General features: G+C 39.0%; 2 protein-coding genes across 9 annotated transcripts in view; one reads left to right on the forward strand and one right to left on the reverse strand.

Moving 5' to 3' along the window:
• L2HGDH (L-2-hydroxyglutarate dehydrogenase) overlaps positions 1-12,529 on the reverse strand; it is a 40,152-nt gene that overhangs the window by 25,784 nt on the left and 1,839 nt on the right. For 4 of the 8 annotated variants that reach the window (XM_070504333.1, XM_044765608.2, XM_044765609.2 and 1 more), the window contains exons 2-4: positions 10,535-10,650; positions 9,688-9,839; positions 4,305-4,436 (exon numbers count right to left, since the gene is read on the reverse strand). In XM_070504333.1, the coding sequence (XP_070360434.1) occupies positions 4,305-4,436; positions 9,688-9,839; positions 10,535-10,650 (400 nt within the window). Of the gene's footprint in view, positions 1-4,304; positions 4,437-6,004; positions 6,188-9,687; positions 9,840-10,534; positions 10,651-12,529 lie in introns of all 8 variants that reach the window. The other 4 variants (XM_070504336.1, XM_070504334.1, XM_070504335.1 and 1 more) reach the window with 2 other exon arrangements.
• Positions 7,935-8,381, forward strand: LOC123283134 (translation machinery-associated protein 7-like). Its single transcript, XM_044765614.2, has one exon. It carries the CDS (start codon positions 8,072-8,074, stop codon positions 8,231-8,233), a length of 162 nt encoding a protein of 53 aa, XP_044621549.1. The 5' UTR covers positions 7,935-8,071; the 3' UTR covers positions 8,234-8,381.

The raw sequence follows: 12,529 nt of genomic DNA on the forward strand, positions 1-12,529 counted from the left end.
AATAGCCTTTTTACTCTACAGAGGAATTGGTATGGTTAAAGGAAATAAACACAATAAAATAACGAGCTACAAGCAAATCATCAGGAAAGTGGGAAATATAAACCAGGGGAAAAGAACACACTAACTAAGCATCCCTAATTATCTTAACAGATAGCATGAAAAGTCCCCAAGTATTTCAAACAAAACCAGTTTGAATTCACCAGAATCACTTAAACAAGCACATCATAATATCTACCACTCCTGAAGATTAACACATGCTGGATGCTTGACACATATTATTTTACTTAATTCTCAGGGCAACAGCTGTTTTACAAATGAGGAGCCTGAAGCTTAGAAAACAGCCCACTCCAGGCCCACAGCTGGCGAAGAGGCAGATGTGAGGTTTGAACTTACGTCTGCCTGCCTTCCCAGCCACCACGTGCTGCTGCTCACCTTACGTAAATCTCCAGTTTATGAAAAAAAAAGAGATGATACAGTGACGTAAAATAAAGTTATACGTTAAAAAAATGTCAAATAATAAATAGGTAAAATAATATGTCAAAATTCCCTGAAGTCTGGGAATTGCTGACCTATGATACACAAGAGTATTGGACAGAAATCAGACATTCTAAAAATGACTATAAATAAGTGGTACTGGTGGTGAGCACAGCTGCCTTTCAAAAATAACTATAAATGGCTTTGGCCTCCCACCTCAAGACTCCCCTCTCTTCTATATCCAATTCTATCCTACATACCATAACTTGATTAACTTTGCTAAATTAGCACATTGTGCATGTCATTCTCCTGCTCAAATCCTTCTACGGCTCCCTACAATTAAGATCAGGGGTTGGCAATTTTTTCTGTAAAGACAGTAAATATTTTTGTCTATGTGAGACTTATGACCTCTGTTGCAACTACTCCACTTGGCTGTTTGGCGCAAAGGCAGCCATAGACAATACATAAATGAATGAGTGTGCTTGTATTCCAATAAGACTTTATTTATGGACACTGAAATTGGAATTTCATGTAATTTTCATCTGTCATAAAATATTATTCTTTTTTTAACCATTTAAAAATGTGAAAATTACTCTTAGCTCAGAGGCCACAAAAACAGGTGGCAGGCAGGATTTGGCCCACAGGTCATAGTTTGCCAGCCCTGGCTTGTGCCATGTACCATCTGCCCAAAGCCTGACAGAAACAGCCAAAATGAGATATTTAATGAGTGTGTCTTCTTTTTAAAGAATCAGTCATTCCTTCCCCATCTCAGAGAGACAAAGACCATATGGACAGAGGAAAACGGAGGAGAAGACCCAGTGTAACCCACAAGCAAGACACTTTGATCATTTGGACTGAGTCCTGGGGACGGGAAAGCTGAGTCCGCTGGAGCTGAAGACGCTATGACCTTCTCTGCAGGAAGAACTCATTCGACACTATTTGGATTCCCAAGTACTATCAGCCTCTTGGGAACTTTAATTAAGAAAATCATATATTTTGACTCAACTTTAACTGTACAACTAAAGATAACTTAAGGGAAAAAATCCATTCCTATCTGTCTTGTGTTCTATCTGTCGTTAGCTTGTAAAAACAGACAAACAAACAAGAAACACATAGAAAACACCATATACTAGCATTAAACATTGAGCCAGTCAAGTATATGGATTGGAAAGGAAGAAATAAAATAGTTATTACTTGCAGATAACATGACTGTACATAGAAACTCAAAAAGAATTTATAAACTGTTAGAATCAATAAGTGAATTTAAAACAACCAAGATGGATACAAGGTCAAAAATCAATTATATTTCCATATATCTGCAACATAGAAGTAGAAAATAAACCTTAAAAAAAAACCACTATTTATGTGAGTATCAAAAAACATCAAATATCTAGAAATAAATCTAAGACATAAGACCTCTACACTGAAAATTATAATACATTTTTGCAATAAATTAAAGATCCTAGATGAACAGAGGGATATACGATGTTCACGAATTTACGATGTTCACGAATTAGAAGATTCTATATTGTAAAGATGTAAATTATCTCCAAACGGACCTACAGATTCAATGCAATCTCAATCAAAATCATAACAGGTTATCTTGCGGAGTTTAACAAATTAATTCTAAAATATATATGAAAATGCAAACATGCAAGAACAGCCAAGACAATGTTAAAGAACAAAACTGAAGAACTTATTCTACCAGATATCTAGACCCAACAGAAAAATGGGCAAAGGATTTAAACAGGTACTTCACAAAAGAAAATATCCAAATGCCCAGTAAACAAATGAAAAGGCGTACAATTTTAAGAGTCACCAGGGAAATGTAAATTAAAACCATAATATTATACTACTATATAGCCACCAGAATAGCTAAAATGAAAACAACAGACAATACCAACCGTTGGTGAAGATAAGGAGCAACTGGAACTCTCATACACTGATGATGAGACTATAAATTGAGACAGTTTGGAAAACTCTTTGGCAGTACCTGCCAAGCTAAACATATGTATAAATTATGCTTTGTAATTTCCCTTCTAGGTATATACCCAACAGAAATGTGTACATGTATTCACCAAAATACATGTGCTAGAATGTTCACAATAGCACTATTTAGAATAGCTCCAAATTGGAAACTAACCAAATGCCCATCAATAGTGGAAAAAATCATGCTACTTTCATACAACAGACATACAGCAATGACAACACACAAACTACAACTATATGCAATGATATGGATGAATTCCATAAACAATACTAAATTTTAAAAAGTCCAGACACAAACGAGCACATGGTATATGACCCACTTACATAAAATTCAAAAGCCTGTGATGTAAGAAGTCAGGACAGTGGTTACCCTTAAGGGAAAGGTAGTGACTAGGAGGTGCATGAGGAGAATACCGGGAGGCTGGTCGTGTTTTGTCGTTGATCTGAGTGCTGGTCACACTTAATGAAAATGCATCAAGCTGCACATCTATGATTTCTGTTGTAAGTTATGATTCAATAAAAAGTTCCAAAATATCAGGGCAGACAGAAAACGAGGGTGGAAAGATAAGAAGGAAGTTAGTACATAAACAAAAACACATGCTTAAAGCACTAGATATCTGGCAGGAGTGGGGCACACATGTGTCTCTGAGCTTCCTTGCAGCCAAGGCAAACAGGGCAACACAACCAGTTAAATGACTCACAGTGTCCACAAGATAAAAACAAGCCAACTGTGCTCAGGAAGAACAAAATATTCTTGGAACTGAGGTCTGAGAGAAATTTCTCCTGAGGGTTCTCAGAGAGACGTTGTGTAACACCGTGAACCAATGTCCTCAACCACACCCTTACAGCAGGAGCCTCAGTGAGTGACACAACCACCTTCTCCACAGGCTGATGCTATAAAACCAAAGCGCAATTCAAAGAGAGTAATTTGGGGTCAAGGAGTCGGATGGAGAGAGCAAAACACTACAGTGTAGGTGTGCCTCTCTGAGGGTCTGGAGAGATGCAGAGGAATGAATGGTCTACATACCCTCCAGGCACAAATACTGTCTCTCCAAAGCAGGCTTTTGACAAGCATTGCCTGGCAGTGAGTTCAAGGTCACGCTCTGTAAGCCAAGTACTAGAGTCCAGCTCCTGTGTATGTCAAGAAAACAGTGGGGCATGCGGTACAGGAGATATAGGCACTCCTTGGAACAGTCAGCGGAATGCGGGTTGGACTGACAGCCTCTGAAAGGCTATCAAGGACAGGCGATATGCAGAGAAACTGTTCTATTATTATTCATGTCTCTTTCACAATGAAAGAAAGATCTGTTTCTGCCTATAGCATGTTTTAAGCAAGATACTCTACAATCCACCCTTCCAGCCTTATCTCCCTAAAATACAGAGCAGAAATTGTAGGCGCCCTCCTCAAAAATTTTCAGTGGCTCCTCATGCCTAATGGATAAACTTCAGAGTTACTAGCGTGAACATCAGTCCCTCCCTGCAGGCCTAGTCCTGCCTTTCCAGTCCCATCGACGTTCTCTCCCCACACGCCCATCTACGATCCAACCACGCCTCACGGCTCAGGGTTCCCAACATGCCAGAAGATCTCAGACCTCCTGTCATCTTTGCTCATATTCTTCAGACCCGGCATTTTCTCATGGGGAAGAAAAAAACCAGGTATCCAGAGTTTGTGGCAATGCCCTCTGGTGGTGTCACCTCACTGCTTCTGTGACAGGATCATCTAGCTGTTTCTACAATTCTCGCCTCCTATAAACTCACCCTCCGCCTCCAAGTCACAGGCCTGAGCCCTAAATGAACACGTCCCTGTGAGCACGTTCGTGGAGTTACAGTGAATCACTTACCCTGCAATACGGCTCCTTCTTTTTTATATCCTCTGGCTGGATCAGCCTCAGGCCCCGGACACCATTCTGCAGGCCTCTCTCATATAGGGCCTGAAGTCTGGGAATTTCTTCTTGTTCAACAGCTACTATAAGCTTAAAAAAATAAAGACAAAGAACAAGTACAGAGTTAAACATATCATCAGCCATGAAAGATAAAATCAATAGAACATCATTCTATCACTCAAATTGGGTTGATTTTTAAAAATTGTTTTTTTCAGGGGCCAGCCCAGTGGCATAGTGGTTAAGTTTGCATGCTCCACTTCAGCAGCCCAGGATTCACGGGTTCAGATCCCAGCTGCGGACCTCCACACCATTCATCAGGCCAAGCTGTGGTAGGCATCCCACAAACAAAAAATAGAGGAAGATTGGCACAGATGTTAGCTCAGGGCAAATCTTCCTCAAGAAAAAAAGAGAAATTGTTTTCTTCTTCATGTATCTACTTCTCCCTTTTTTCATGACCTCATTCTCCTCCTCCTCCTCCACCAAAAAAAGATATCTTAAGAAAAATGCACTAAAACAAATTTTCCCCAAAGGTGAGATGCAGCCTCAATTTCCACTTCTCCCATCACAGTCTCTACACGTATCGTGGCCATAAGCAAGTGTTATCACTACCACTCGCTCCCTCAGTCCAGAGGGGAAAGAAGCAGAGGCTGCTTAGTCTTTAATTTAGAAAACAAAAACACGAAAATCAGAATGGCCTTATTTCTATAAGAGAATGCGAAATACCAGTGCATCAGAAAGATAGCCAGTATTCAGTATAATGGGATCTCACTAACACAAAACTATCCATTTTATTTCCTGGAATAAAGTACATTACAAACTATTTACTAATACATCATGTTGCAGAGAAAACAAACAGTAAATTCATCAACTGTACTCAAGACTCTTTTTCTATTTATTTCTGAGCAAAGTATCTGCTGGAGGTAGTGTCTTCCTTACTTGACAGCTGCCAGCAAAGGAAAGCACAGATGACACTCACAGATACATCAGAATACACAAACCACATCTCATAGCAAGGAGTCAACAGAACTCCATGAGGAAATGCTTTTAGTCAGTGTGTAAAGATTACTTAAATGAACAAAGAATTAATCTTAAAAATAGAAGTGGAATCAAAGGATACTATCAAGAAAGTATAAAGACCACCCACAGAACGGAAGAACATATTTGCAAATCATACAGCTGATAAGGATCTAGTATCCAGAATACATAAAGAACTCTCTACAAACTTTTATAAAATAAATAAGTCCTGGGGAGGTAATTACAGCATGGTAACTGTAGCTAATAATACTGTATTGCATATTTGAAAGTTGCTAAGAGAACAGGTCTTAAAAGTTCTCATCACCAGAAACAAAAAATTTTTTTGTAACTATGTGTGGCGATAGATACTAACTAGACTTATTCTGGTGATCATTTTGCAACATACACAAATATTGATTCATTATGTTGTATAGCTGAAACTAATATAATGTTGTATGTCAATTATACCTCAATAAAAAATAAATAAAAGGACTTAAAACTTGGGAAAAAAAAAAAGAAGAAGTGGGAGAGGGACAGACCTTCAAAAGTTCAAATAAGTGACTGAACCAGAAAAACTGTAAAATCAGGCATTAAGTCACAGTGACGCCACCGTGGCCTGGAAGCAGCAATCTGTACATTAATACCTGGAGCTGAGCTGAGATGGGTTAAAAGCAATGATGTGATCTGATCTGAAGAGGGAATGTGAAGTAGTGTTCAGGGCTCCAGAATGAAGTAGGCTCTACAGAGCTCAAAATCATCCTATGGGCAGGCATGGGGCCTGGTATGTTTCTCAAAGGTGTTCAGTGGATGTTGGCTGGTTCCTTTGGCTTAAAGGATAAAAACAAAAAAACAAAGAAACTCATAACTCAATCATAAAAACTATAAATACAGTTTTATATCTTGGTTGTTTCACTTAACACTATGTCAGGACCACTTTCCCACATCATTTAAAAAAAATTTTCATAACATCTTTAATGGTGCCAATGAACTCTTATTTTTAAAAATTACATGGAGAATCCTTAAAAGGGCATATTATGAACACTGTTTGACAACAAAGTAGATAACCTATATGAAACGGACAAATTCTTAGAAAGACACAGACTTCTAAGACTGACTCAAGAAGAAAAAGAAAATCTGAACAAACCTGTAACAAGTAAAGAGACTGAATTAGTTAACTTTAAACTTTCCCACAAAGAAAAGCTCAGGCCCAAGAGCTTTACTCATGAACGCCACCAAATGGTTAAAGAAGAATTATTACCAATTCTTCATAAACTCTTCCAGAAAACAGAAGAGAAGGGAAAACTTCCTAACTAATTCTATGAGGCCAGTATTAGCCTGATACCCAAACCAGACAAAGTCATGGAAAGAAAATAAAACTGCAGACCAATGTCCCTCATGAATTTGATGCAATATGAATCAATACAAAAATCCTGAACAAAATACCAGTATACTGAAAGCAGCAACATATAAAAAGGATTATATACCATGACCAAGTGGGATTTATCGTAGGATTGCAAGACCAATTTAACATCCAAAAGTCAGTTAATGTAATACACCATATTAATAGAATGAAGGACAAAAACCACGATTGCCTGAATACCAGCAAAAAAGGCATCTGAGAAAACCCAACACCCTTTCATAATAAAAAACACTCAACAAACTAGGAATAGAAAGAAACTTCCTCAATCTGATAAAGGGCATCTACAAAAACCCCACAGCTATCATCACACTTAACAGTGAAAGATTGAATGCTTTTGCCCTGAAATCAGGAACAACACAAGGATGTCCAATTTCAGTTCTATTCAGCACTGTATTGGAGTTTCTACCCAGGGAAACTAGGCAAGAAAAAAATAGAAAAGGCATTCAAATTGAAAAAGAAGTAAAACTATCTTATTTGCAAACAAGATGATCCTGCATATAGAAAATCCTAAGGAATCCACACACAAAAAACTATTAGACTAACAAATGAGTTCAACAAGGTTGCAGGATAAAAGATCAATACACAAAAATCAATCATATTCTCTACATTAGCAATGAATAATCCAAAATGAAATTAAGAAAACAATTCCCCTCACAAAAGCATCAAAAAGAATAAGATACCAAGGAATAAACATAACAAAAGAAGTGCAAGACCTATACAGTGGAAAATAAAAAATATTGCTGAAAGAAATTAAAGATCTAAACAAATGGAAAGACATCCTATGTTCATGGTTTGCAATATTTAATACTGTTAAGATGGCCATACTCCCCAAATTGATCAAAGGATTCAACACAATCTGACAAACTGACCCTAAAATTCATATGGAAATGCAAGGGACCCAGAATAGTCAAAACAATCTCGAAAAAGAACAAAGTTGGAAGACTCGCACTTCCTGATTTCAAAAAATAACAGAGCTACAGTCATCAAGGTAGTGTGCTACTGGCGTAAGGACAGACATACATCAAAGGAATAGAACTGAGAATCCTAAACATACCCTCTTATATTTATACTCAACTGATTTTTAAAAAAGTTACCAAAACAATGTAGAAAGAATAGTCTTTTCAACTAGTGGATATCCACATGCGAAAGAATGAAGTTGGACCCCTCCCTCACACCATATACCAAAATTAATTAAAAACTGATCATACGCTGGAGGTATGGGTGCAGGGGGTGGGGTGGGGAGCTCAGCAGCGTCTGGGGAAGGGGCAGGAGGCCTGCTGCAAAGGTGCTGATGAAGCAGCCCAAACAGCAGGCCAAGGAAATGGATGAGGACGATAAGGCACTCGAGCAGGAACAAAAAGAGGAGCGTAAGAAATTCGAGGAGCTGAAAGCAACGGCCAAGCAGAAGGCCCCCATGGCCACAGCTGGAACTAAGAAATCTGGCAAGAAGTAAGCTGTTCCTTGTGCCTGGGCGATGGTGATCCCCAACTCCACTCCTGTTTAAACATCTGGAGTCCCCGCCATTACATATGTTGCCACCTGCAGCTAGAATGAAGTGTTGTCTGGGAGCCTGTTGTACATTTAAGAATAAACTTTAGTAGAAAAGAAAAAAATCATACAGTGGCCCATCTCCTCTTTAATTCTTCTCATTCAGCCATTTCTACTTGAGTGTGAGGTCAGAGTGAACCCGGCTCAGAATCTTGCCAAAGTCTGCTCTTCAGTCTTTATTCTACCCTGAATTCTGTACCACTGAGAATTAAACCTACTCACTTGGGGGAAAAAAAGGTTGATCATAGATCTAAATGTCGGAGATAAGGCTATAACAAAATTCTCAGAAGAAACATAGAGTAAATTTTCATGATCTAAGGTTAGGCAATGATTTCTTAGATAGGATACTAAAATCACAAGCAACAACAACAAAAAAGATAAACTAGACTTCATGAAAATTAAAAGCCTCTGTTCTTCAAAGGACACCATCAAGAATATAAAAAAGAAAATCTACAGAATGAGAGAAAATATTTAGCAACATTTAAAATATCATTATTACTATTATTCTATTTTAAAGATAAAAAGTATTCTAATATCTTAGCAGTATTTTAGTAAATATCATATAGTTCATAAGGGACTATATCCAGAATATATTAAAAAACAGGTACAACTCAACAATAAAATGACAAACAACCTAATTTTTAAACGGGCAAAAGATTTGTATACATATTTCTCCAAAGAAGAAAAATGAGTGGCCAAAGAGTATACGAAAAGACGCTCAATATCCTTAATTCCTAGGGAAATGCAAATCAAAACCACAATGAGACACCACTTCACATCCACTAGGTTGGCAAAAATAAAAGAGACAGACAACCACAGGCGCTGGAGAGGATGTGGAGATGTGGGAATCCTCACTAACTGCTGGTAGGAATGTAAAACAGTGGAACACTTTGGAAAACAGTCTGGCAGTCCTCAAACCGTTAAAACATGGAGTTACCACGTAACCCAGCAATTCCACTCCTAGGTATGTACCTGAGAGAAATGAAAACATAGGCCCACACAAAAACTTGTACATGAATCATAGCAGCATTACTCATAATAGCCAAAAAGTGGAAACAACCCAAATGTCCAAATGATAAACGGATAAACAAAAGGCCATATACCTCTACAACGGAATATAAAAGGACAGAAGTACTAATACAGGCTACAAGACGAACGAACCCTGAAAATGTTATGCTAAGTGAAAGAAGCCAGTCACAAGGACAACATATTGCATGATTTCATTTATATGAAACGTCCAGATTTTGCAAATTACATAGATGCAAAGAAAGAAAAGCCAGGCATTTTTTTATTCAACATTAAACACCACTAAGAAAATGCTAGTTATAAATAAGTCAAGGCCCTGGTAAAATGCCATACCTTGCCACATTGCTTGTAGGAAATCCCCTTTTGGTTGCAGTACTCATAGATGAGGGCCGCACCTTGCACACATAATCTAGCTTTCAGAGACTCAGGTTTATAATAAATTCCACTATGTATGACACCACTGTTGTGTCCAGTCTGGTGAACAGCTACAGAACGAGAGAAACAGGGTAAGAGAAAGGACATGACTCATACAAAATCTAGGCAGTGGGGCAACAAACTTATAGCTGAAGCTATTAGAGATCACATTATTCTAAACTCTGCTCAAGTTTGTTCTTATAGTCAGAACACTGGTAGCTTCCTCTGGCGGCCAAGCGTAGTCCGTGTGAAATCCCTCCAGCCCACCTCTGACTTCAGCTACAACCGCTGCACAAACTCACCTCTCGCTATCAGCATACCACTTCAAGGGCCCACAAGAGCTCCCTGCATTCTGCCCAGAGCCTTTTCTAATGTTTGGGGGTTTGGCGAACTCAACATCCCTAGTGACAGTCTTCAACCAATAGCGACAGAAGCTGATGGATAAATGACCACAATCTTGGGAAACATTTGGTAGCTCCTCAGAGGTCCCAGTGGAATGAAGCTCACAGCAACAACCTTGATAAAGCATCCTCCTCCTTCGCAGTTGACTCTCCCCATCCTCTCACTCCTGTCTCCTCAGATAACCCCTCAAATAAGTGACTTAGACCCCAGTACTAGTCCCAGCTCCGCTTTCTAGAGAATGCAGACTCGGACACTGCCGTCGACATCAGGCATCAATGATGCAGAACTGACGAAACGAACAGGTGCTCCGGTGAAGCTCAAAGAGCAACACTGATAACATACATACCCAATCATACATACATACCTAAATCTTTCTCCTTTTCCAGAACACCAATGGAAAGTGCTGGATGCCGCAGGATGAGGGCTCTGGCAGAGGCAAGCCCCACAATTCCACCACCAACAATGACTACATCAAACGAGCTTTAAGAGAAAGTCATCTTTAAAGTAATGCATGTTTACAGACCTCATCAAACTCATCATGCATATTTTCATCATCAATGGACAATTAAACTACTAATTTATCATTAAAATCAAATATTCATCAGGCTTTGTGCTATTTGGCTTTATACTAATGAAAAACCCTTTAAAAGTTACAGGCACGGCTGGTGGGTCATACAATCAGCTCCACCAAAGCTGCTCTAAATCTGCAGGGTGCTCTGCCCTGGGTAGGGGGACGCACACATCAGCGATCATCATCCTATTCTCTACCCTCTATTCTTTACAAATCCAAGTGCAGTATTCTTGAGGATAAGCCACCATCAAGGCTTTAATGCCTCGGTGTGCAAGAATTTATAATTTTTTTTTTCTGCTGAGAAGGAAACAGCCAGTGAGAACATCAAACCTTAGGGAAATAAGTGGTCCAGAAATGGGCTCAGAACCACAATTTTAGCCATGACAAACCCTGAACACACAACCATTTCACAAATTAGAAAGGGCATGTACAGTCTAACTCTGCAATGAGAAGACTACAAGGTTACCTTCAGCACTGATCTCATGTCAACATATCCAGGTCTTAAAGGAACATGGCCAATCCTGCTGCTTCTACACCCCACCTACTTTACCCGCTCCTGGATTACATTATTTTAATGTAAATCCTAAACATCATTTGTAAATATTTCAATATGTTATTTCTAAAACGTCTCTTAAAAACACACACACAATACCATTATTCTAACTAAAAAAATTAACAAATTTTTATATCATCAAATATTCACTATAAAACTTTGAGAAGAAAACAGAAGAAAATCTTTGGGATCTAGGGCTAGGAAGAGTTGACACCAAAAGCATGATCCATAAAAGAAAAAAATTGACAAAATGGACTTCATCAAAATTAAAAACTTTTGCTCTGCAAAGACCCTGTTAAGAGGATAAGAAGACAACCAAAAAATTGGAAGAAAAGACTTGCAAACTACACACCTGACAAAAGACTCACATCTAGACTATATATTAAGAACTCTCAAAGCAAACAAGCCATATCGACAACGAGTGACAGACATGAACAAGCACTTCAACAACGAGGAGGGAGAGTGCTCGCCCCGTGGCCGAGCGGTTGAGTTTGCGCGCTCTACTTCGTTGGCCCACGGTTTCACCAGGGTGGATCCTGGGCGCAGACATGGCATCTCTAACCAGGCCATGCTGAGGCGGCATCCCACACAGCACAACCAGAAGGACCTACAACTATTATATACAACCATGTACTGGGGGGCTTTGAGGAGAAGAAAAAAAAAAGGAGGAGAGATATATAGATGGCAAATAAGCACATGAAAAGATGTTCAACGTCGTTAGTCACTAGGGAAACGCAAATTAAAACTACAATGAGATATCACTCCACCTCTATCAGAATAGCTAGAACAAAAAAACGTGCTAACACCAAATGCTGGTGAGGATGGAGGAACTGGACCACTCACACATTGCTGGCTGGAATGTAAAATAGTACAGCCACTCTGGAAAAGAGTATGGCAGTTTCTTAAAAAATTAAACGTGCTTACTACATGTCTTAACGACTGCACTCTTGGGCATTTATCCTAGAGAAATGAAAACTTACATTCATGTAAAACATTGTACATAAATGTTCATAGCAGCTTTATTCGTATAGCCAAAAACTGGAAACAGCCCAAACATCCTTCAGCTGGCAAGTGGTTAACCAAACTGTGCTACATCCACACCACGGAATGCTATTCGACAATCAGAAGGAAGCCACGACCACTACAGGCAGCACCTTGGATGGGGATCTCCTGGACATTATACCACATGAAAAAAGCCAATCTCAAGAGGTTATATATTGTGTGATTCCACATAC

This window comes from Equus asinus, chromosome 2, assembly GCF_041296235.1.
Source record: "Equus asinus isolate D_3611 breed Donkey chromosome 2, EquAss-T2T_v2, whole genome shotgun sequence".
NCBI lineage: Eukaryota > Metazoa > Chordata > Mammalia > Perissodactyla > Equidae > Equus > Equus asinus.